The sequence below is a fragment of the Lutjanus erythropterus genome, chromosome 4, assembly GCF_056507025.1.
Source record: "Lutjanus erythropterus isolate fLutEry1 chromosome 4, fLutEry1.hap2, whole genome shotgun sequence".
Lineage (NCBI taxonomy): Eukaryota > Metazoa > Chordata > Actinopteri > Lutjaniformes > Lutjanidae > Lutjanus > Lutjanus erythropterus.
The window spans coordinates 20,119,698-20,145,752 of record NC_139320.1 but is presented as its reverse complement, the minus strand read 5'-3'; the positions used below and the strand labels follow the sequence as shown (position 1 = coordinate 20,145,752).

At 38.5% G+C, this 26,055-nt stretch overlaps 1 protein-coding gene across 1 annotated transcript; it reads right to left on the bottom strand.

Moving 5' to 3' along the window:
* Positions 1 to 1,979: 1,979 nt before the first annotated feature.
* Positions 1,980 to 19,285, bottom strand: bace2 (beta-secretase 2). Its single transcript, XM_084717300.1, has 9 exons — positions 18,715 to 19,285; positions 11,671 to 11,759; positions 10,537 to 10,753; positions 7,925 to 8,056; positions 7,215 to 7,349; positions 6,005 to 6,106; positions 5,445 to 5,594; positions 5,190 to 5,358; positions 1,980 to 2,459 (listed from the first exon to the last, which is right to left on the bottom strand). The coding sequence occupies exons 1-9, from the start codon at positions 19,006 to 19,008 to the stop codon at positions 2,218 to 2,220; spliced, it is 1,530 nt and encodes a 509-aa protein (XP_084573426.1). The 5' UTR covers positions 19,009 to 19,285; the 3' UTR covers positions 1,980 to 2,217.
* Positions 19,286 to 26,055: the final 6,770 nt, after the last annotated feature.

Below are 26,055 nucleotides of genomic sequence, written 5' to 3'. Positions count from 1 at the left end.
TAGTGCCAGTAAATGAAAGTACCACGTATCAACACCAGATGTCACTCACACATCACTTCAAGCTTGTTCCCACAGAGTCCCAAAGCCATGCTTTGTTCCTGAGACACCTTTCACAAAAAGAAATATTTATTAATTTAAAATGATTTACATCTTTGATTTGGTCAGAAGCTCTTTTGTTTACAGCACAAGTACAATTTTGGCACAGAAGAAATACACTTAATACACTAAATACGTGGACATTCAAAGACTCAAGTGTACCGTCAATTTGACAATTTTACAACTTACAATGTTGGCAACATATTGGTGCAGCACAAGTCATATTACTCAGTACTTTTACATATGAAGCTATCAGTAGTGTAAAGAGACTAACTTTTTATTGTTAACAGGTCAACTGATTGTAGTCCATATCCATGTACTCAATACCCAGAGAGAACACGTGTTTCCAATATGTCAGTTTCAAAAATTCTTTGGTTTCTAATTTAGTGGGGTTTTTTGCAGTAAACATATGTACCACTCAACCTTAGTGTCTAAAAGCAAAGATCTGGCATAATACTACAATCATATTCAAAGAGATTCAAATATTAAGTTATACAGAATTAGTAAAACTACATTAATATGACAAATTGCATAACAGATTGAGAAATATTGATCTTTAAATTTACAATACACTTTTGATTGACTGAAACAAAGTGCAATTCAGCAGAGTAAGTCTCAAACTGCTGATTCTGTACATCAGTTTGTATCAACAGTGAACTGAAACTCAAAGGCACTATAGGCACTGTAAACAGGTATGTAACCTCTAACAATATTCTTCCTATCAACAGATGATTGATTGAGCAGCTTTTCCCCTTAAAAGAGAAAGTTCAGCACTTTTCATGTGGGTGTCCAGTCAGTGTTGGATGGTAGATGAAGTGATAAATTCTTCAGTGCGTACTATAATGACTAAAAAAGCTGAATTCTCCTGCTCATGAAGCCTTGCTGGGAATGCCTAGGATGCCTAGGATCCACACCCATGTTACTGTCTATCACCACCCTAGCCTATAGATATTTCTTTGGTGGCCAAAAGATAACTTTAGGTGACAAAACTACTCATCTAGCACGGTCCCTGTTATGCAGAGGAGGAAACACACCAATGAAATCAGGAGATTTTGCAGCAGGAGATCTCATTGTTTAGTCAGTGTAGCACAAACTGAAGAATTAAAGCTTAAATTGGCTACATTTACCATCAACACTGACTGGACATCCACACAAAAAGTGCAGAATTTTCCTTTTAACTTCAACACACAGGTTAACTTCAAAATATAAGAAGGCACTTAGAAACACTCCTTCACCCATTGCAGACTTAAATTAGATTTTTAAAAACATACACTCGAAGCAGATTATCTACTGTAAAGGCATATTTTAGGAGGTTGTATGCCCTTAGAAATGAATAATATACAGTTTACCTGGAAATTACATCAATCAGTAACTTGTAAATTGTTCAAGAAAGCAGCGACCGCTGTCAGCATGTGCTGTTATTGATTGTCTGTAAGGAAGACATTCCACCCTTAGCTATTTTTGTACTGTTGTACATCATTTCTGGAGTAATGTTTGGTGTGTGTCAGGAGTTATTTGTGTTTGATACTTTGGTTCAACTTTCTGTTTGTGTTAGTGATGTCCTACATTTCCCAGGATACCTTTTGACAGTCCAGAGAACAAGAAGCAAGAGAATACGCCTGAACTTGATTTGAGTAGGCTGGGAGGGCAATACTAACAGTGTACAAGTCTTTCCAGTTGAGAAAAGGTAGTCATATCCATTACTACATGACACTCTGAACTCTTAAAGGTACAGTCAGTGGAGAAAAGACACCTGTTCTTCTTCTTCTTCTTCTGTGCTGGATGTTTTTTCTCTGTGTCACAGTGTTTACATGGGACAAGATATGACAAATAATCAGTGAGAATAAAAGAGATTCATCACCAAACAGGACACTGGAGCACCAACAGCTGTTTTTAGGAAGTGCTTTCAGGGTGGGTTTCCCTTCAAGAGGCAGTTGATCTGTCTGTTTCTACCTCCACAGGGCAATCTACTGAGTGCATGTCAGAGTCAGTCAGACATTCAGAGCCCAGTGTCACTGTCTGGTGCAGGCCAAGCCTCACCCCTTTCCCCGCTGCTGTGGATAGTCTCCGCTCACTGTGCCCCTGCCGGTTCACCCTATCCGGCCGTCCATTTCCTCTCAGTCACTTGATGCGGTGGCGGACCAGCGAGGACTCGTCCGTTATCTCCCCGGAACGGTCTCTGCGTCGGCAGGGCAGGACCAGCAGGAGCAGCAGGATGATGAGGACCAAGGCGCAGACCGCCATCAAAGCGTAGGAGATCACCCACAGAAGAGGCTCCTTCAACATCCCGCCAGAGCAGTTGGCCGCCACATCAGCTGCCGAGAAGGGCCCCGCAATCTCTGACAGAGCTGCCCCGCCGCTCACTGTAAAAAGTAAAATGTAAAGTGCCAGAAATTTAATTATTTAAATATCAATGCACCAGCAAAAAAAACCTTAACCCAAATGATCCACATGACCTTTAAAATTAGTTAATAAATAGTATATATATATATATATATATACACATATATATATAGGCAGTAGTGTTTCCACCCCCATGACCACAAAATATAACGTCAAACATAAAAGAAAAATCTCCTCCTGCTTCTTTTGAACTGGCTAACATACTACTCACTCTAACTTTGCCTGGGAAAATGTAAACACAGGCCCGTTGCATCTGATTTCAAGGAGAATCTGACCTGGTAGCAGGCATTAAAGGCAAAATATGTAACATATTTACTGTACTAAATCATAAAATGACCGTGATATGTTATCAGAGCTTAAGGACACATGCAGCCGAGGAACCAGCTTCTCTGACAACAACACTACAGCCAGTATATTCTGCTTTGAAATTTCTTTGCTGATATGGAAGATCTGTTTTGGTTTACCCATTTCACATTTCTTAGAGTTCAAATTAATGCTGAGTGTTTGCTGAAAGAGTAAGTGTCTGTTTATGAGTCATAAGAAATTGTTAATAATCTTTTAGAAGGAGGAGAAGTTTATAACTGTTAAACTGGTCAATATGTTAATGGAGTCTGACAGGCAGTAACTGGTAGCCACTGAACTCCAGAGTGAGTATTTTCAGAGCAGTGGACTTGTGTTTTCAGGGTAAAGGGCTTAACTTTACATTGACAGACAACTGACTGAGTTAGAAACAGCCGATCAGCTTACAGTGTAGGATTTTTTACTTGTCAGTGTCAAAATATCATGTTGTGCTCGTCTTGCACCATCTTGAATTGTGTAGGTTCAGGGTCCATGCAGCCTGAACATCAAGTCTGGGGAGGAGGGGGCGGGTGGAAACAACGTGCTTCAATCATAGATCGTACATTAGGAAAGGATTCAACCTTTGTAATATAGCTGAGAGAAGTCTGACAGAGAGTTTTGAAGAGTAAAGTAGATTATTTCATAAGGGAAAAGACATTAAAGCTTTGATCAAAATGATCAAATACTTTACATATATAAAACATCAACTATATTACAATTATGCTTAAAGCTACTACAAGGAATTTTTAACTGATTATGAAAAAGTCTCAATTTATTTAGATATTTTATTTTTGACATTATATTTTGTGGTTATGGCAGTGGAAACACTAGTGCTTTTGTCCACAGGGGGCTCCAAAGTCAACAAAAACTTGAAATTCCTTGTAGTAACTTTGAAAGTCAATCTTACTTGTGGCAACTGCTTAACACAACAGTCACTGACGGGCAACAAATAAACTGTGTGACTTATGTCATTTGAGGTTATTGCTTTATTCATGGGAAAATCATAAATAGCTGAATGAAGGTATGAAGGTATGAAGATTTTTACCAGCCAGTTAAAGAGTTAGAGCTGGAAACTCTACCGTCACGAGCCTGCATCTTTAACCTTCGGCCTACTTCTGCAGCAAGTCTGTTAGCTTAATAAGGAACAAAAGTGATCTTTGTACTTTAAGATGAGAGTGGCAAGCCTTGCCCAAGCACAGATTTACACAGAACAACAGGGAAGTACCACTGTTTAAGGTTTAACATTTGACATTTAACATTTGTTGTTAAAGGTCATAATACAGGTCTTGGTCAGTAAACCTGAAAGTGTGCAATAGCATGTAGGTAAGTCATCAATAAGTCAAGACACTTTATGAACTTCTGGGCAGTGATTTTTCTCTGCATCTCATTTTTTATACAAGTACCATATAAATAAGCAAATAGAAAGTAGGATAAATGATACAGTTTTTGCAGTCTGAGTGTATTTATTGCTTCATTCTCACCATGTATGTTAGATGTTATCAATATGATATGTGTTCTGCTGATTTCAGTGAATATGTGGAGTACAAAGAGAGCACTGTTTGTACAAACTTCAGTCTTTTCTGCTGTGAATTATCAAGTTCATTTCAGGTACACATAAACACACACACAAAATAAAAATAGTATACACGGATTCACAGCACATTTCATACCCCACATAAAAATATGATCATAAGGCTGATAAAAAAATATTACAAACACTGTCTCTTGTTCGCTGATTAATATCTAAGATACACAGTGAATCAAGTTCCATTCTGCGACACATCTTTTGCTCAGACAGCTTTTTCTGTGAAAAGAGCAATGTCCTGGAACAGCCCCAAAATCTTGGGGTTGTACTATGAAGCAAGCTCAACATAGCCAGGCTTTCTTGGCATGAACTGGCTTGACAAAACCTAAGTCCACAGTTAGAGATGACAGTGGTTATTAAATTTCTTTGTTAACTCAGGCTTTCTTTTTCAAGCTCTGTTATGAACTCAGCATAAGTTACCATGGCGATCTTGCCAGGTTAGAAGAGAGCCACCTTTGTGACGTTGAACACTGGTTTTAGATTCACCATAACTCGCTAGCTCATTAATCTTGTTTCATAGTGTGCCTCTCTCTGTACTCATCTGTAGCTTTTACCTCATTGTTTCAATTTCTTATTTCCATAAAAGCCTTTCTAGTAAATTAGCATTTGCTATAAACTCTATGATACTTATACCAGATAGCTGTTTGTCTGTGTATATTCTATTTGTCCCTATTAAATTAAGCATGAAAAATAACAGCCTTTGCAGACATGATGTGATAGTTTTATCTACTTTTTGTCTCAGTAATAATCTTGTATGTACCCTTACCTGCACAGCTGCTGAGTGCGAAGCCCAGTCTCCGCTGTGTGCGGTCGAACACCACATAGAAGCCCTCCATAACGGTGGCGCCGATAACCAGGCCATTAGCTGACGAAGACACTCCAAAACGGAAGCAGTCTAACGTACTGTCAGCGTCTGTGATTGGCTGGATGTACAGCTGCAAGACGACAGAGAAGAATGATGACCAACATACATTTGTGCCTAAAAGGGGTTGGAGATTTGTGTTTCTGTTTATCTAGATACCTGAGGCAGGATGGTGATGCGGAAGGACTGACTGGTGTTTGTGGCCCTTAGGTAGATGGACAGCTTGGGGAAAAACCTCCAGGGGGTCTCTCCTTTCATCCAGCATGCAAGCTTGGTACCATCCCAGAACCCTGAAGAAAAATCCTGGATCTGAACCAAAGAGGAAAAGCAGACAAAGAGAGACACGCAGGGCGAAAGACAAACAGACAGAAACAGAAGGTCAGCACCAAAACAGGTTTTGCTTTTCTCTTTCATTTCCCCACTTGGGATTAATCTACAAGGATGAGGGTATATTAATTGAAAACGTTGCTTCCAGGTCCAAATTAACCTTGAGTACTATTTGTGTGCAGTTACAAAAGGTGAAAAATGCGTAAAGTAGAATCAGAGGGGAAAAAAAAACAAAGCATGGGCACACACACATATTTTTATAACAGAAAAACTCCTGATCCTTCCTCTCAAAGCTACTCTGTCCTTGAACAGTAAGTGTGTGCTATCTTCCCCTGCATCTCTTATCTCTGACAACATGTTTCATCATTGTCTGTGGAGAGACGGCAACGTACCAGAGAGCTGCGTGTGATGGCTTCAACCACCGCATTGAAGACGTTGACAGGAAGACGCAGCAGTGTCGTCCCACTGTCAACTATAGCTTTATCCATGTTATACTGAAAGAGAGGGAGAAAGAGTGAAGTGCAGTAGGGTTTCTCTCAATTCAACAGGCTCCTATGGAAGACCTTGAGCAAACAAAAGAATAGAAAATGAGGAAGATCTTTCACAAGCAGAAAAATAACATTACATTCCCTTCCAATGGTGCTACTCAGATTGTGTTTCATTTCTGCATTGTTGTAACCTTGATACAATCAAGTCATCGAGAATAAATGTCATATGACCAGTATTGTTTTACTACTGGCATTTAAAAGGGTAGTTCAGATTATTTGATGTGGGGTTGTAGGAGGTACTTATCGATAGTCAGTGTATTACCTACATGGCGGTCGATATGCCTCCAGTTTGGAGAAGCAGACAGTAGCATCAGCACAGAAGCTAAGCAATCTACTGCTCTGGAGAGGATCAGCAGCAAAAGGTATTTTAGCCATTTAAAAAGGGCCCGTTAAAAAACCCCCCATCAATTTAAATGTACGCTGTATTTAGAATATTTTTACCACTTTACTGTCAAACAGCCTTTTCTGACAGGAAACTGCTGTTATGTAAACCAAATATTTGTTTCCAAACGAACCCGACTCCATGGGAGATTGATCAGTAATTCAGTAAATCAGTCATTTTACCTCACAGAACACGAGAGTTGTTGGTCTACCTCTGCCTCGATCTGTTAGTTTGTTGTGTTATTGTGTGACTTCTGTTCTTAAAAGGATAGTTTGAGTTACACACAAACACAAACACACAAAATTGGGGTAAAATTACTGATTTTGCTGATGGAGTCTGGTGGCTTTGGATTCCCGGGGGTCTCACATGATGACAATACTTTAGTAAATATTTTAGTAATGCAAGCAAAAAAGCTAATTTTCAGAAATTTGCACTTTCTTTGTACACTTGAATGTTGAACCCTATGAGATGACAATAGCATCAGTGGCCCCAGCCAAGTTTGAGTTTGAAACCCCTGACTTAAACTGATATTTATTTTTTAGGTATTTCTGTAGGTAATACAGAGAAAATTGAAAAGTATCTCATACAACGTCACTTCAGATATTCTGAACTATCCCTTTAATATCTTACCAGTTTGACATTATCAGGAAAGCAAGGGATTTAAAAAATTACCTCTCTGCAGTCCAGGTCGAGATTCTGGTCGCCGACCTCCAGCTTCAAAACCTCCACTTGGTAGTACCACTCCTCTATTATAGGGGTGTACCACACTGACCCCCGATACAGAGCTGGTTCAGCCCCTCCCATGACCTGAGGAAAGAGCAAAGATACTTCTTCAGTCGTCTGTGGGTCTACCACAACAAGCCAGAGATTATCAAACAAGTCTAGGAAAGGTTTATCCCTCCATATTTTGTCAGAATACAGAAACAGACACACACAAGCACCCTGCCATCTTATCCATCTGTCTGTATCAGTGGGTCACATGTTGGAGATGCAGTGAGTGAGGCGCCGAGGCCTTTCGTATAACCGTGACAGACCTGCTCTCAGCAGGATACTATCTTAGCTTAATTAGCTCCACTCTAACTAGACCGGGCATCCAATGGAGAAACCACATTGACAAGGAGGATACAAGCTATTACGTTTCTAAAATGCACTCAGCTGCTATGTCTGATCCACTGGTGACGGATTTTATTTTATTTTTAGAGTAGTGCTCAACCACATTCCAGTCCATGTTAAACAACTAATGCTGTATCAAAAAATACAGAATTAGACACAGAGATAAATAACAGGACTCTGTTTAGGTCAAAAGTCTTTATAACCAAACATTATTTGATATGTTCATTTGATCAAACTCCTCCTCCAGGCGGCCCCTCCTGACTACTCACAAGACTGCCTCCCGGTGGGTCTGTTGTGCTGCTGGCTGCCAGTCCAGCGCCGCACATCTGGAGGGAAAAGATGTCAGGAATTCTCAGCTGTTCTACCAGAGAGTTGAAGAAGGGCTCCACGGACGAGTCGGGCTAATTGAGAGACAGCAGATGTGTAATCATTAAACACTTGAGCTTTTATATTTGCATCTTAGTTTGTGTGATTATGCAGACTGATTCCATAGACATTTATTTTCTCTTTGCCACAGTATAGAAAACCAATGACATCATTTTCATACTCAACACGATTACATGGGATAACAGCATATATGGGATAGTCTACAAGGCTTGGGGAGTGAAAAGGAAAGGAAAAAAACACTGGTTGCTAATATATCTGATATAGTATAGGTAAAATTATATAACCCTAACTATTTTTTTTTCATTTTGAAATGATTTTGTTGACAACTTTTCTTATGATTAGAAAGCCATACATGTTAAAGCACACAGTTACACTTAGAATACAGGAGATATGTAAAATTAACTGCTGTCAGGCTGATATTCATATCAATTTAAAATTTGCATTTTTTATCAGTTTTGCAACATAAATATTTTTTAAAATTATGTTTAAACAAAGATTAAATACTTTAAAATGGCTGAGACTGAAAACAAAATCTGACCACTGTGTATGAGGGTGTGTGCGTGTGTGTGTGTGTGTGTGTGTGTGTGGACAGGTGTAAGTAGGTATGAGACAGTGGTAAAAGGATGTTCTCTCTCCTGTTTTTCCACAGATAGGTTTTTCATGTCAGTGCTGTGTTACCATGTCACACATGACAAACAGCCTTCAGGCAAGTTAAACCTGAACACTCAGGAGAAACCGACAGCACAAAGTGGTCAGTGTGGGCACATCTGCCCCTAAATCACTGGCATTTGATCTCAAAGGTTGCTGTAGTCAGCGCAGAACAAAAGAATGCATTGTGCTGGTTTACGATGACGTCAGTGTCGTCCCATCAACACAAAATGATTATGTTTAAGAGAGCTGACACTGGGCGAAGCACCTTGGTTCTGTGCCTCTATTACGCTTACATATAATGTTCTTGTAACTTAATTTAAATAACTGAGAAATGCACTTTGAAGATGTGCTTCTTCTACAATAAAGGAATTTAGATTTTTCTAATGAAGACACCAGATAATCATGTAATTTTTATCCAATAAAATTATAGTTCTAAAAACATTAATTAATCTACAACTACTTATTTATTACCTGGAGCAATATGTTAGGCAATACTTGAAATACAGTTTTCAAAAGCTTTTCTAAAATTCAGTGTAAAAAATAAAATAAAATAAAATTCAACTGGGGAATATTAAGAAGTGGAATTACCAACTTGCAGTTGTATGCCTGCACCAACCAGTCAAGCCCCAGTTTACATCCATGTCTGTATGATATATCTAGTAGACTTTAAGAAAAGGTATTAAATATTTTTTAATCACTATGTTGACACGTATGATTCCAGTGAATAATTTCCAGTGTGCAACATGCCAAAAACATGTTTTGCAAGGTCACAATGACCTTGACCTTTGACCATCTTTTAAAATGTGATCAGCTCATCCTAGAGTTCAAGTGGATATGTTCACCAAGTTTCAAGAAATTCTGTCAGTGTTCTAAAGATATCATGGTCATGAGAATGGGACAGACGACTGGAAAACATAATACCTCTGGCCATGCCTGTCGCTGACGCAAAGGCATAAGAACTGCATTATGCAAAAGTAAGACACTCTTGGTTGCTAAAAATGAATCATGAACATGAAACATTTCTCTTGTCATGTGAAATATCCATGACTATTCCCAGATAAGATCTCATCCTGTAAAATAGATGTGGGACAGCAAGAAGTTATGCAGTACTGATTGATTAACTTAATAAAACCTGATTTTTATCAAGAAAATATATTTCTCCTCTGTGCTCCCAACATTTTCTACACACAATGCTCTCATTCTCTGTACCTTCACATATCGAAACATTTTCTAAACTTCATCTAGAAATTATACCATACATTCACTAAACCATACCTTATTATATTCCAAAATGATCAATACTCAAACTCAACAAAATTTCTACTGATACAGTCCACATGTTTGTAGAAAAATACTGTATTTAATTTATTTGGGTCTTAAAATACAATACCTTTTCTCCAGACATTTACTTTTAACAGCCATTACATGAGTGAAGTTTAAAAGCCCTTATAACATCAGAGCTGAAGAGAGATGATTGCATTTTTTGAATTGCTAAGTAAACAAAAGGAGGCAGTGGAATTAAAGATTTATCCATTGCTGAATTTTACTTATTACTAATCATAAAGAAAAAACAACATTCCAGAGCCTGTGTGAGCAGTAATCAGATATCTCTAATGTACAAAATAAATCCAAATTTGTCTTTGTCACTGGTTTTGATCATAAGTTAATATACCTGGGTCCCAGAAATATTTCTGTTCCTTTTTAAAATTACAGTTTTTAGAGTGAATCTACTATTTTGATACTTAACTTAGCTATGAGTAAAATCACCAAGAAAAGATTTTTCTACAAATTACCCAATCTAAGAATGAAAGTAAGATTTAAATTTTACAAGCATCACTCTCACCCGTGCCAGCATGGGGTAGGCCAGTCCCAGTATGCCTTGCCAGTTGACCCTTGGAAGGAAGAAGCCATCAGATGACAGGATGGCAGCTATGTTGATGATGATGGTCCCATTTGGGCCTTTGGGGATGGAGACCTGGTCGATGCCCAGTTCACCTTCCCAGTTGCCCTGGGTGTACCGGACAGCCACGGTCCGACCAGTTGACTCATAAGAACTGGAGCTAAAAAAAAAAAAAAGGAGGGAGGAAGCCACGATGTGCGAATAGTTAAAACTGTCTTCAAACACCTTTTCCAAAGTCAAATTCAAGCCCTTTTCAAGAACTTTCAAGGTCCATTTTAAATTTCATATTTGTATACATATACTGAAAATGAACATCGCATTTATCAGGTGTTATTGTGCTATAAACAACCAAAATTATGTTTTGTGATGAGATTCTACAGAAGATTTTTTTTAAGTAGCTTCAAGCACTTTCTCCAAAATCCAAGCACTTTCAAAACTTTGAGAACGCTACACTAAAATTCCAGTGTTTTCAAGGATTTGCAGCACCTATACAAACACAGTTACAAAGGCCTGTGGCAGGCAGATAAATAATTTAGATACATAATTTTATCATTTGTGTCGACGAACCAGCATGTAGGATTTTGTGGCGTCTATGGTGAGCTTACAGATTCCTTCTACTTTATAGGAGAACCTATGGTGGCTGTAAAACTAGAATGAGTGTTTGGTTTGTCCATTCTGCCCCACTGTAGAAACATGGCTACCTCTGTAAACAGCCCATTCTAAACCAACAAAAACACAACCATTCTTGTTATACACTAATGAAAACAATATTATTATTTCTGTCATTCTCTGCCAATAGATCCCCATAAATCCTACACACTGGACCTTCTTAATTAGGACTTGGACTGTAATACAAGGGCTATCTCAAACAAAGAGTATGAGAGAGAGGAAAACTTGGGTATTTCATGCATTATTATAGAAAAACTAGGGATATCAAGACAGATATTAGCCTGTAACGTAACTGTGATGAAGAACAGACAAGGAAACACTAGAACTACACTAAAACTCGTATATCTGTGTAAATATTGGTATGACATTTACAAGACTCAGATTACACAGCATGTTCCAGCCACTCACAGTGCAGTGTCGAAATAGTGTGTAATGAATGGGTGTGCAGCCGCAGCCACGGCAAAGTTACTGCTGCCTGTATCCACCAGGATGTTCAGCTGGAAAAAAAAAACACAAGGTGGAGTTTTATTTAACAGGCATTACATTACAGCCCCACCCTTACTTACAGAGCTCCTGAGTCACAGGGCAAAATGACAGCTGTTGGCAACAGTTTGAGACATTAATAAGAAGACTTTAATAAATTCAAATGCAACTAAGACATTAAAGTTTCTGTTTGTACAAATAACAACAAACAGAAGAAAAGTGGAAAACATTGAGGGAGACCAGAAGAACAACAAAACTTTTTACAGTAAATAAAATGATGAGACATTAGAGATAGATATAGAGAGAATATAAGATACATAATACAGACACAAAAGCTGACAAAACTACTAGATTTAAAAAAAAAAATACTGTTATATTTCTGTATCTGAAAGACTTATCAAGATATACAGTAGTTCAATTAACTGGTATGTCTGATGTCAAACAAAAATAAATTATTGACTTAGCAGTGTGGCTTGTAAAATTTACAAGCAGCTAAAATGTGTGCTTTGTGGATTTATTACATCGTAAAATTAAAGCAAGAGAAATTGTGTTTTGTTTTGATGCTGTGGAAACTTTTGCTCAGCGTTTTGTGGCAGGAATTATTCCTTCATTCCATTCCTTTGATTTTCACAAACGTTCTACTCCAGCTGCAACTAACAGCTATATTTATAATACATTCATCTTATGTTTACACTATAAAATGTTGAAAAAAAAGGTGAAAACTGCTCTTTTGTCCAACCAACAGTCCAAAACTCAAAGCCCTACACAAGAATAATATCTTACTTCAACATCAGTTTGGGAAGCAGAAAGCAGAAATTTCCAATTGGAAACCATGACGTGGGGGTCCTTTATTTCTAGGGATTCCAGCCTCACAAAGAGCTTTGCCACTGAGCAAAAGTTACTGTGCACCTCCAACATAATTGCTCTCTAATGTGCTATCTATGAAGTCAAACATGACAGCCTCTAGCTACTGCTGACATGACCATATGACCCATCCAGCCATGCTGGTATGTGTCATGTGCACAGTGGGGACTGGCTAACAGCAGTTGAGATAATGTTGTCTTCCAGGCATCAAGTCAACGAGCAGGAACTAATTAGCCAACAGACTTCTGTCACCTCCACTACTGAGCAGAAGCCACATTAACACTCGCTAGCAAGCATTCCTCACCATGACGGGGCCATAAACCTAATGCCCCACAGCAACCTGATGACTCAAGAACAAAGAGGTCTATACACAGGCTCTTTAATGATGTCACATGACCCAGTCTATGAAAATGCTAAGTGTTCACTGACCATGCTAAGGCCCAACAGTAACTCCAACAATCAATCCATCATCACCCCTCTGAGGCCACAATTGTAACAGCCAAACCAGATCAGCAGGAAGTAGTTTATTTAAATGTTAACAAGGAAGGATGCAAACAAGGAATTCCAACAGTCACATGAAAAAATTCACTTCCTCAAGCTAATCACACTGAAACCATGTCTAACTATGTCTGTTCATCATGTGCATGAAGTCATTATGAAACAATTGGGAAAAAAACTGTAATTATCAACAATGTGTTATCAACCATTTCAGTTGGGCGCAGGAAGCCCCACTTGGCCTGCACATTCAAGTTAGGCTTATCAGTTCCTCCTCACTGGGCAGGCCCGCTTCCCATCACTGTGATTGTGCCATCTAAAACCTCACTGGTGCCTTGCAGATGGCATCAGTCCATACACACAATGCCTGAACCAGCCAAACAGGCCAGATTGGAAAACACTGGAACCTTGTGGTGAGGGAGGGGGAGCAGGGGCATTTCCTTATCCCAACACGGCCTATCTTTTCTAGTCGCACCATACTCCCTTAGCTCAACTGTGAGCCTTGGGCAAATTTCATCCTCCTGCTGCTGTGGCAGCCTGCAGTTGAGCGTTTAATGCCTAATTGGCAGTGGCTCCATGGCAGCAACGTGCATCTGCTACCTGTTTGTACCAATTAGCAGATGTGAGGCTCTCCAGCCGACACCTCAGCCTGGCTGTGCCATATGCTAACAGATGCGGCAATTAGTGGCTCATTTGAATAGTGCCTCATTTAACACCATGGCCCTGTAATCACATCATCATTTAGTTGGAATAATATTGAGAGTGTAACTCAATACTATTGACTTACAGGACATTTTGGCACTGCATTCACAATCTAAACCAAAGTGGATTGAGCTCTGCTGGCATGACTAACTGATATGAATGTAACACTGCACAGAGCACAGGAGTGTAATGGCCGGAACATCAGAGGAGGAATACGACACGGTGGAACGGGGAGCATCATGTGTGTGTGCAATAACATTTAAAATAATATTTGTTAAAAGGCTGTATGGAGAGCAAGAAACCTGACACCAGTTTGAAATGGATGCTTCTCACAGCTGTCATTTTGACATGTCATTCCAGGAAACACACGTGTACCCACTGGCATTAATAACAACTGCTGTGCACGAACTGAGTCCTGGTATTGTGCACGCGGGCCCACTGGTATAGCTTGATGGGATGCTTAAAGTAACAAAACAACAAGACTTCCAATTAAATAAATGTCTGAGAAGTCACTATTTTTTTTTATGAAATGAGTTACACAGTGGTGATTGAAGCTATAGCCCAATGATTTGGGTATTATAATATATTTACAGTGAGGCTAGGTGATGTGGACAAAATCAAATATCACAATATTTTTGATATCAATAGTCAATATTGTGACAATATTGTAGGGATGACCACTGATGCTTTTAAAATACATGAATCATATGGGGAGAATTATTACAAGCATTGTGTACATAAAGAAAATAAGAAAAAAAGAGTTTGCTATGTACTCAAACCTGGTTTGAGGTTTTGTTTTATTTCATTTATTTTTTCATTTTTTGCGGGTGTTGTTGCAATCTAGGATGAGTTGACGATAATTCCACCAAGGACACAACCATTAGGATCATTTTGTTGGGGAAGATTTGAGTTGATGAAGTGCGTGGGTTTGATCAGATAGAAATAAACAGATATTGAGCTTGTGCATTTATGTGGAGTAGATGGGTGTTGGTGTAAGTCTTTTTGGTATTGTCTTGTGTTCTGTCTTTGACTTCGTTTGTTTTGACTTTGCTTTTGTTTTGTTGTTAAGATAGTGTGTCTTTGTTTTGTTTCCGTGGGAAGTGTTTATTGTATACACTGAGAATGAAGAGGTAGGAATGTAAAGAAGCTAACAGCTGGTACCAGTGATGTAGTCATTTTAATGCCAGAGTTCGCCTCCATAAGTATAAATTTTCAACCAAAACAAGTTCTCCCTTGACACTGTTTTGCAAGAACACCATTGCAGCATCCTGAGCTTAGCACCACCTAAGACATTTATGATTGGTTTAAAAAATGCACCTATGAGCCAGACCACTAAAAAAAACATTCAGCTGATGACATAAGACTTGAGTTTGGCACTGACAACTTTTGTTGATCACAAATATGTCAACAAAAAAAACTGTTATTTTCTGCATCTTTTGACAGTGGATCAGCTTGAAATATTTCAAAGTAATGGAACAAGAAGGAGCAGCCACAGTGAGCTGTTAGATTAAGATCTGCCAGCAACAGGCTGCACATCTTCAGTTTCTAAGCAAGGTAAACAACTCCTTTCATTGTGCCTTTCAATGTGCAGCATAAAATCAGATCACAGTCGCTCACATAAGGCTGGAAAGGACCAATTATTACCTTATTTCTTTATTAACATGACAATTTGTTTTACTGCACCCAGAGTTCTGTGATCTGTAGTATTAAAATACATTTGATTTTTACCACCATCAGTAATACAAGTGTTACCAAATCAACCAGGACTGAAATCTTAGGGATTACCACTACCATGGAGCTGAGCCTTAGTGAGTGTCATGGGGGGGTGAGATGCAGCAAAGGGCCACAGGTGAGGGTTGAACCAACAACCGATGCAGAGGACTCGCAGCTGTGAGACACGGGGGAGGTACATGGGGCAAATACTCTACCAACTGTGCTACCAGGCCACAGACATTGTTGGTATCAGTTGCTTTTCTTGCTATGAGAAATCAAAATATCTGCTGTGACTGTGGGTCTCTTAGAAATCAACAGGTGATACACCCCTGACACTGTTATTGCTCCTTCCATAAAGGTAATAAAATATATCTTACATATAGAACAAAGTATAGGGTAGTGTAGCTTAGTGTATCACCTGCTCTCTGAGGAAGTCTGAGGAAGGTCCACAGGAACAAAATGTTGTTCTGAATAATTTATAGTCTGAAAAAACATTAGGTTTAGGGAATTTCATCTTCTTTAGGCAACATCTCAAATTGTGGATTTACATTAAAACGGCAAATAAAGACATTTACAACTTCGGACTGATCATGAAGTTGTGTAGGAACTGTACTACGACAAGCGCTGCGACATTATCTTTTCAGAGGTTGACACAGGGCAGTGACATGGCAGGCTGCACTGATAAGCCTCTGTGAGCCTGAGAAACTGAGCTGTGCCACCCAAGAGTCTTAAAGGCACTGATCTGTTTAACTTGAGAGGCCCAGGAACAACAGGTCAAATCACTAATGAGATAATTCACCTTTAGTTTAAGCTACAACACAATGGCAAAGCATAGCCTTAAACTTACAACACCCTAAGGTGTCATGTATTTTTAATAGTGACAGGAAAATCCCTCCTCTTACTCTTCCGGGACCATTTAGTTCCCTTAATCATTAATATGATCTTGTTAGACACTTTACATGACATGCAGCCTAAGATGAAAAAATTACATGGGGACATTTCTGTGCAACCAAAAGAAAATAAGCAGCAAATATGCCTGAAGCAGGGCTAGTACTGTTTTTGTACAACTCTGGGGCAGCTCTTTGCTCCCTGGGAGCCTCATAATCCTCGTCAGCTGCCTGGTAAGAAACAGTGGTCCTCACAGGCAGCATCATGTGAGTGCATGTGAGCGGGGGTTTTAAGTCTACCTACGGACCCCAAGGCTGTAAAGACTTGAGCCAGCTGCTGTACCCCAAAGCCATGATACTATCCTGTCATGATGGTCCCAGGCAGGCCTGGAAATAAGCAGCTGATTTTATTTTATAAGGACAGTCCCAGTAAAATACGCACGGCTCATCTTCGCATGACCCAAGTTCTTTCTTCTGCCGTTCGTGTCATATCAAATAGTTGTTAAGTATATTCAAATATCAAATCTTGCACAGAGAGGTAGCCAAGGCCCTGCGGTGAAACAAACACATCCAGTCTACTTTCACACTCAGTTCCCTTCAGTGGATCACATGGTGGGCAGACCGGTGTCTGGGCCATTGTTTGAGTGATAGACCGATTAATCATTCGGCCGATTTTCAGATAATTGGCATCAGCCAATGCCTGTGCTTACAAGGCCAATAAACAAAAAATGTCTGCAAACATATCTGCAGGCAGTCTTGTCAGTGCGGCAGCTGTGGAACGATGTTATTGCTCCACCCTTGTGAGTTTAGGGAAGGTTGTGAAAAAGTTGGTTTCGAGACCCGGACTATAATTCTCAGACATCTTTCCTCAGTCACCTGCGTCTTTTTCTAAATATTATGTTTCTTCTCTATATCTGCTGTTATAATGTATAGAATAATGCAGTTGAATGATGTCGCATCTGACATATTGTACCCGGCTCTCCATTTAATCCCAGAGATGTTCTGAAATCAACAGTATAACCTAATGTATTTTTCTATTTCACAAATTAATAAAAACTCCATCTAAAACATGTTACTGTTACTAGCTGCTTGATTCCAGTGGGCATGGCTGTGTCATGTTCAGGCTGAGCTGTGGCTGCTGAAGCTGACTGTGGTCTTTTTAGACCATGCTTTTAATTTCACCAGAAGCAGCTCTCTGCTCCATAGAGAATAAGCGCTGAGTCTAATTTTGAAGGATAACGCGTCAAGTTGCACAGAGAGTGGGGCAGGAAATCAGATAGTGGAACAGCATAGAGGATCCAGTCAGCTTTCACATCAGTAAAAATCCCAATCATAAAAACAGACAAAACAGCAGGGCAGCACAATTAATCGCAATTGCAATGAAATTACAAAATGGTCAAGTACAATGTCCAAATTCCACAACCAGAACCAAATCGCAAATTTTTGAAAAAGGAAAAATGTATAAGAAGACAGCATTTTTTATGAGGTACTGTAGTGCTGCATAAATCAACTGGCCTAAAACTTTTGTTCTCCAGATGTGTGTGTGCAACAGACCTCAATAAATATAAAATCATCAGGATTTATGTTTTTTTTTCAATGAACATGAAAATTGTAATGCAAAATTTATCATTTCCACTAATTGTAACATAAATCACAATTTCAGACACAATAATCACAATATGACCTTTTTTTTTTTTTTACCAAATCATGCAGCCCTACGAAGAAGAAACTGTTTAAATACATATCATGAAAATGACCAAGTCAAAAAAAATGTGAGCAAGAAAAAAATTCAGGCAGGTAAAATGCTGGAAATGCTCCAGATGAAGCATAAAGCCCTGCGGTGGACGAATCAAAACTGCATCGCAGACGCAACGTGCCCAATGAATTCAAAGCATAATGTAGTCATGTAGGCCTATATTAGCTTGTCATGTGTATTGGACAATGGAATTATACACAACTTTTCTTTGTTTTGATATCCACATTATATATTATCCATCTGCTGCCCTGCTCTTTAAATATCGGCATCATCCATTGAAAAACCCACATCGGTCGACCACGACCCTGTTCATACAGCAGGCTTACCGGGTAACTGCCACGAGTGACTGAAAATAACACATGACCCTGTGTAAATCCAGTGACTTAGAGTAACAGGAAAGTAGAGAAACGACAGAAAATAGTTAAATGTAGCAACAGGTAAAAACAAAGCCTAATCCTTTGAAAACCACACGTATAAATGATTAACGTTAGAAGCCAAAACAAGACATATGCACACAATAACAGCGTTTGTGATAACATTACATTACATTACCTTTTGACCAGGAGTACCAATTAACATTTCTATGTAGTAGCCTCGTCCAGAGTCCCCTTGCAAGTTGTTGACCATGTCCAGAAAATTCACTGTACCGGTCGGATCAGAGGCCAAGGCGAGGCCATTTCCATCAGACGTTAACACGACTTTCCGAAGAGGAGTCAAATCCACATCCGAGGAGAAATTGTACTTCCCTGGGTATATTTTTAATGGTATGGAAAAGTAACACTTGGACACACCGAAGAACATACCCAAAGCAAGTGCCCATATCGAGACAGAAGTAGTGTACGCCATCCTGGTGGTGTTGGTTTCTATAGTGATATCGGAGAAAGTCTGGGAGAAGACTCCAGCTCCTTGCTCAAAGTTTGCTGCCTAAGTTTTCAGTTTAGCCATCATGGAAACGCCTGTGCCGCGCTAACCGCCATCATGGAAACGCTGCCTGTCTACGATCAAAAAGAAGCTCAACATACTGACATGGTAACACGACGAACCTGACACAGAAAACAACTGTTTGTCCGCAGTCTGTGGAGTTTAACAAGTTGTTTCACTTCCATCTACTTCTCCAAGCGTATCAAGCTAGCCAAAATAGAAAGCAGTACTTCCTGTTACGTAGACTTTCAAACTAAAAGAAACATTAGCCGTTATTGTTTTTGTAACGTTGAAAACAGAGTAGTCATTTTACACACTTCATTTCATAAAAGGGACGAAAATCAGAAAATGCAGTCGCAGCCAATACCAGGGCAAAATGTATGAGGATGCGTAAGTTAACAAGTTCGCCTTCTTCAGCTCGTTTCGGCACTCTTTTATTTTGAAGGCAAAGTGACCTAACCGTTGGTCTTATTTTTCCCAGCTTGATGCAGCAGTTAGAAACTTCCTGGATGCCTCTGGTGACAGACGTTAACCAACCGTAGACGTAAAGGACTTCCCACCACTTGGATTGATGTGGATATGCTGGACGAGCAACACTTGAGGGTGTGTGTCTATTCTTTTGATAGTGTGACAAAATGCCGCATTGTTCCACAGTGTTTGCTTCGCTTAATGTGTGCATTTACAGTGCAAATTCAATTTTCTATACTTTGGCCATAGCCTTTGGTTGTCTTTTTATGGTAGGTTAGTACTTTCAATTTGTTCAGTCACAGACAAGGAAATTCGCTCATGCTTAATTCAGAGACTACAATCAGCTAAAGAATTTATTAAATCTATAATGCAACTCAGTTGAAACGTGTGGTGGGGTGTTAATCAGGATAATAGACCGACAAGGCTTTAAATATTTAAATAAATAAGTAAATACTATCTCACTTGCATTGCACATGTATCTCAGCAGTGCTTCTTTGTCCCGTGTCGTTTGTATAGACATTCTCAATACTTGATAGTGAGATTCTATTCTGCTGTTTTCCTTTTTGTTTTAAATTTTGTTGCTTTTTTTCTGTATTGGATTTTACCTATACCTAACTGTTTTGTTTCTTTTAAAACCTGATTTACAGGTTTCCAAAAAACCTGTTTTACTACATGGTCTGTTTTAATTAGTTGCCTGTGTGAAGCACTTTCCAACATGGATTTCGAAAAGAACTCTATGAAGATATTATTTGATTCAATGCATGTGATAGATTTAAAGGGACAGTTCACCCCAAATCAAAAATGCATATTTTTCCTCTACTTTTCCTGTAATGCTCTGTATCCATCTAGATCAGTCTTTCTTAAGTCTTTTTTCTGGGGACTCACTTTTTAAAAATGGCAAACCACCGTGACCCAATTCACAAAAGACCTCATCAATAATTCTTGGGAAGAGTTACTTTGAGCACAAATTAATGATTTTTACTGCTATTTCCACATCGCTTTCTATTATCTTGACCATGTTACTGAGAACATGCATTTCATTAAGTTAAAAGGCCAGCTTATTGTTTTTCTTTCATCTTATTAGGAGAACAATACATTCATTCATAAATGAGACAAAATAAGTGCATTCATGCAGAATTAAGAGGCTTTTGTTTTTTCCTTAGCAGTAAAACAATGTGCAGATTTGAAATGGTTTACAAAAGGCATACTGCAGATATAAATGTCAAATTTGCAGAATTTCTTCCATAGTCTTTTATTTATTTGGTGACACAAATAAAATCTCCTGTGACTCACCTGTGGGTCACGACCCAGTGTTTGGGAATGACTGCTCTAGATGGTATTGCAGTGAGTTGCAGAGTTTTAGAGATATTGGCTGTAGAGATGTCTGCTGTCTGATGGAAGAAGATGGCACTTGGCTTGTGGTGCTCAAAGCACAATATATATATATATATATATATATATATATATATATATATATATATATATATATATATATATGTATATATAAACTGAAAAGCAATGCCTCTGTCCAGAAATAATGACCTGGTTACTCTAGATAATCCACACACCTTGTTTTGAGCAGTTTTTTTGCTCAGTATTTCACATTATTATTTTGCACGCACATACTGTAGGCTTATTTTGATGACGTGCACTCATAAACTGTGATTTAATTAAGTCTAATACAGATGTGTTTTAAAACACCCATTTACTCCTATTGCATGTAGAATATATGAGGGTCAGTTAGTTTGCGTGTGATTAAGCCATCCAAAAGTAATGTCAATCAGCTTCACGTAACAATCACACTCTGTTGTTCATTTAGTGCCCGTCTGCTGGTTAATAATTGTTCATGACTTTAGGAGAAATAACATCAGTTCTTGTATAAACTAAAATAGACGCAGCATTAAACTGTCGAAGTTAGAGACTCAGAGGTTTTTGTTCTTTGCATATTTCAGCGGAGACAGTCTCATTTGCTGCAGTGACAGTGCAGAGACAGAGGAAGAAGATCCCAGTGGTAAGGCAAGATCAATGTCACAGGCCTTCTCCAGGCTGCCTGTTTCACACAGACAACCACTGTCTCGCTCTGAATTCCTCATGAGTCCACAGTTACACTGTCACATGTTCACCCCAGCTCCCTCTGTCTCTGACTCTCTCTGTGTCCCTCTCTCATGGAAGTTGAGAACTATAGTTACAATAACCTGAATAATGTGGGGAAAGACCGTGACCACAAAAAATTCTCTTTCCGGTGTCTTGCTTGTCATGCACTGGGTCTTGTGACCCATTTAAGCACAATTCCTGTTTCTTCCTCCCTGTGACTTTGAGCTACTTCCTTGACCTGAGAGTATACAAACAAGGGGAAGCAGGAATGCATCATTTACTTGTCTGTTACCACCCATGAAACCCAGTGAATGCAGTGGTTGATCATGTGTAGTAGACCTCCTTGGGTTAGAGGGTTTTTCATCTTTTCCTGGCTCAAAATAATTCTCATAAATCCATTAAATGGCAGCCTGTCAACACATTCGCTGTCTTCTAGGACATACAGAGCTGCAAACTGATTACAAAGGCAATAGATATGTAAATAATTTAAACATATTAATAAGATGGATCAAACAAATTTAATGTGACAGTTTGTGAAAATGATCATTTTCAAAGAAAGGGTTGTTTTTTTTCTAAACAGTAGTTTATTGTTTTCACATAAGATGTATACAGGAAATGCACTGCATCAACACTAACATGTAACCTTTTCTTAAACCTTCCCTCCCTCAACCTCCCTGACCTCTACAGTTGTAACAAGTACATAAACAAAAAGAGGAAAATATCTAAGCATAGAAAAACAGTTATACTGTCTACTTTAACAATGAAAATATATTATACAGTGAAAACGAAAGATGTGCCTACAATGAATCCAAAGGTCAGTCACAAACTTCACAATCTGTCATATCCACGTGGGCTCCCTGTGTCAGTATTCCCAAGTTAAAATGTTCCACAAAATTTATGAATGGTTCCCAACTTAGAATGTTAAATTTATTTTATTAAGTTAATTATAAAGTAAACATTTATACTCTATACTTTAACAATGAAAGAATATATGACAGAGTAAAAAAAAGGCAAAAAGAAGTGCCTACACTTCAAAAATTGGACAAACTTAACACTCTGTCTTCACTCGGTCTCCATGTGTCTGTATTCACATGTCAAAATGTTCCACAAAATGTATGAAAGGTCCCCAGATCTTTTCACACAAATTCACTCTGAGTATTTTTTACGTGGACATGTATTGAACCATATTCTGTATCCAAGCTGTGACACAAGGTCCCTCTGTGATTCTTCCTTTCTCAAAGGAAGATCAGGAGGATACAGTCCCGCAGAAATAACAGTAAGTTCCAAGGGCACCTTTACAGACAGAATTTATCAATCATACAAATCACCTCACTCCAAAAAGTTCTTATCTTGTTACAGTTCCATGTATAGCCTTAACTCCTTGTGGAACAGGGGTGTCAAACTCATTTTGGTTGATGGGCCACATACAGCCAAATTTGATTTCAAGTGGGCCGGACCAGTAAAACCATTGCATAAACCTATGAATACCAAGTGTGTAAAGAAGTACAAGTATAGCTTGAAAACATTCACAGTTAATGAAACATCCATTTACAAAACAGATCTTAAACAGTCTGAGATGTTATAAGAAAAACAAGTGCAATTTCAACATTGTCTCATGTCCTTCCACAGGCACTCAGTCTACTGTCATTACTTGTGCATCGCAGAGATTACAGTGGATCTACAAATGCACAAAACATTTATTTATTCTGGAACTCAACAGCAATATAGTATTTTTTATGATTCAAACAACTTGTTGAGATTTAAAAATTCTTTCCAGATGTTTCCACTCCTGTGTAGTAATGCTGGCATCACCACACAATACCACACGAAGTGGAAGCTAATCAGGAAGAAGGTCGATGTATCCCCTGTCTTACAAACCATTCACAAATCAAACATTTTGGCAGAGTCTTAACAATATTTTACACCAGGTTCAATATCTGATCGGCAAATGTTGTTTTTACACTGGGGCTGGATCGGACCCTTTGGTGGGCCGGTTCTGGCCCACGAGGCGTACATTTGATCCCCCTGTTGTTAAAGCATCCACTTAAAACAAATGTCTGGAAGATTATCATCAGTGTAATTTGACTGGTGTCAAATAGTGTTTTATTTATATTAATGATTTGGAATCATTCAAAATGTTCAACACATATAACAACAACAAATACAGCACATAAGCCCTCACATTTATGACAGGATAAATGAAATAAATAAACCACTCTGTCGAATGAGGTAAACACTGAGAGAAAAAATAATGATACCAAGACAAAATGGTAGAAGGGGTTACTAAAGCTGATCCAAAATAAGAAATGTGACATAGAAATGTGAAAAAAGATCACAATCAGCCCTGTATGAATGCCATTTACTTAGCATTTGTTTGTAACGTGTCTGTGTTGTATCTGTTGATTCAGTATTATTCAATGTGTCTGAGAAGCTTCCTCCTGCAGTTCCACTGCTGGCCACAACAAGGCACTCCACACCATCCCTGTGCCTGTAATCCAACATAGTATCTTCTCTGTGTGAGCAAATTAGGGAGCTTAGGAGAGCCAGTGGTCCTACATTTGGCAGTGCAAAGCTCCTTTACTGGGACATTGGTACTTAATCTTCACAGCTCTGATCATTACAGCTGATGAGAGAGAAGGAGAGCGCTCTACATTATCTCATCTGCACCCACCTTTGCCTTAACAATAGACTGACACGCATCTCTAATCACAAATATAAACTGTAGATCTTTAGGGTTTGGTTTTGTGGTCATTGATTATTACAATTATGGATTAGAGCTGGTTTGTGTCACTTAACAGCAGCAGTGTTTGTTGATTTGAAGCTGCTACATGAGTTTATACAACCTGATGCAGTATCTGTTTTGTTTTAATTAGAAATGAGAGCATCATGTCATAATTGTTGTTGTATCGTATTCACAACAGGAAAATTTGCAGCAGTAATTATGTTAACACAATCAGTGCTGATGCTGATGACCAGGGCCATAAATATGTAGTTTTTTTTATTCATTGATTCATCTTCTGGTCCATAAACTTATATAAAATGTTAACAAATGTCCATCACAATTTCCCAAAGCCCAAGGTGAAATATATTTATTTTGTTTGACTAACAGTCCCAAACAATGTTCAGTTTATAACAATAAAAGTCACAAAAAAGCAAAAAATACTCACATTTGAGTAGCTGGGGAGTGTTTTGTATTTTCTCTTGATAACTTACTGAAGCAAATAATAGATCACACTGTAGGATTGTCTGCTGATTGACTTATCACTTTAGCATTACTGCTGATGTGTTTTGACATAAATCATGTTTGATTTCTGATTTAAATGGCACATCATACAATCTACAATCAGCATGATGATTACACCTGTACATGTACAGATCCGTACATATGCTACCACACTATTAAAACAATACTAACATCAAATAGCAACATAAATGTATTTTTCTCTTCAATAAGGATGGATCTTCTTAGGATTTTATTGACATAGATATTGATACTGATACTGCTTATTGTTGCAAAATAAATAAATAAACTACTAAAGACATTACATGAAACAGTGTGAAAAAATTACACAGTTATTTTGTTATTACTTTTTTTTTGCATCAGTAACAAGTTAAATTGTTTCTTGAGCTGCATTTTCATGTTTTTTAGTAAAGTAAGTCCACATTTTTTGCCCTGTCAGCTGTTTATATAGCATTAATGTTATGTAACATAAAACCCAGTACCAGTATTGTTTGTCTAGGAGCTTATTGATACTTCAGTACTCAGCAACCTACATTATTCAGTCGAGGCCACACAGATACATATGTCTGAACATGAGCAACAAACTTGATAGTTATAATGTAAGCCTGTGATGTCACGAAGATTTTAGGGCCATGCAACAGTTAAAACAATAGTTGGGAAAATAAGCTTATGTAGTTTACAAAGCGTAAGATAACACAGCCAGCAGTCTGTTAGCTTACCGTGCTTAGCATAAAGACTGGAATAGTTCAGCTAACAAAATCCACCCAGCAGCACCTCTAAAGCTCGACAAACACTTTATGTCTTGTTTTTGGAATTTGTACAAAAACCAAAGTGTAAAAGTGACAAGTTGTGGTTTGTTAAATTTTGACAGAGCCAGGTTAGCTGTATCCCCATTTACATTGTTTATGCTAAGTTAAGCTGATCTGCTGCTGGCTGCTTATATTTACTGTATGGATATGAGAGTGCTAGCCTATTGGTCTTCTCTTCTAACTCTCAGCAAGAAAGTGAATGAGCAAATGTCCCAAAGTGTTGACTTCTAGAGTGATACGATACAATATGATACGATACATTACGATACGATACGATACGATACGATACGATACGATATGATACGATAAGTAAAGAGAGTGCTAAAAATTAAGTGTATGGGGAGTTAATGCAAAAATGAG

What these genes read in the sequence shown, in the direction of transcription:
- bace2 (XM_084717300.1), bottom strand. Translation starts at nt 19,008, where the DNA reads ATGGCGTACACTACTTCTGTCTCGATATGGGCACTTGCTTTGGGTATG. An exon ending in CACTATTTCGACACTGCACT is followed by an intron (nt 10,754 to 11,670) that starts GTGAGTGGCTGG and finishes TTTTTTTTTTAG; the next exon opens with CTCCAGTTCTTATGAGTCAA. An exon ending in TCGACCTGGACTGCAGAGAG is followed by an intron (nt 6,107 to 7,214) that starts GTAATTTTTTAA and finishes CCTCTCTTTCAG; the next exon opens with TATAACATGGATAAAGCTAT.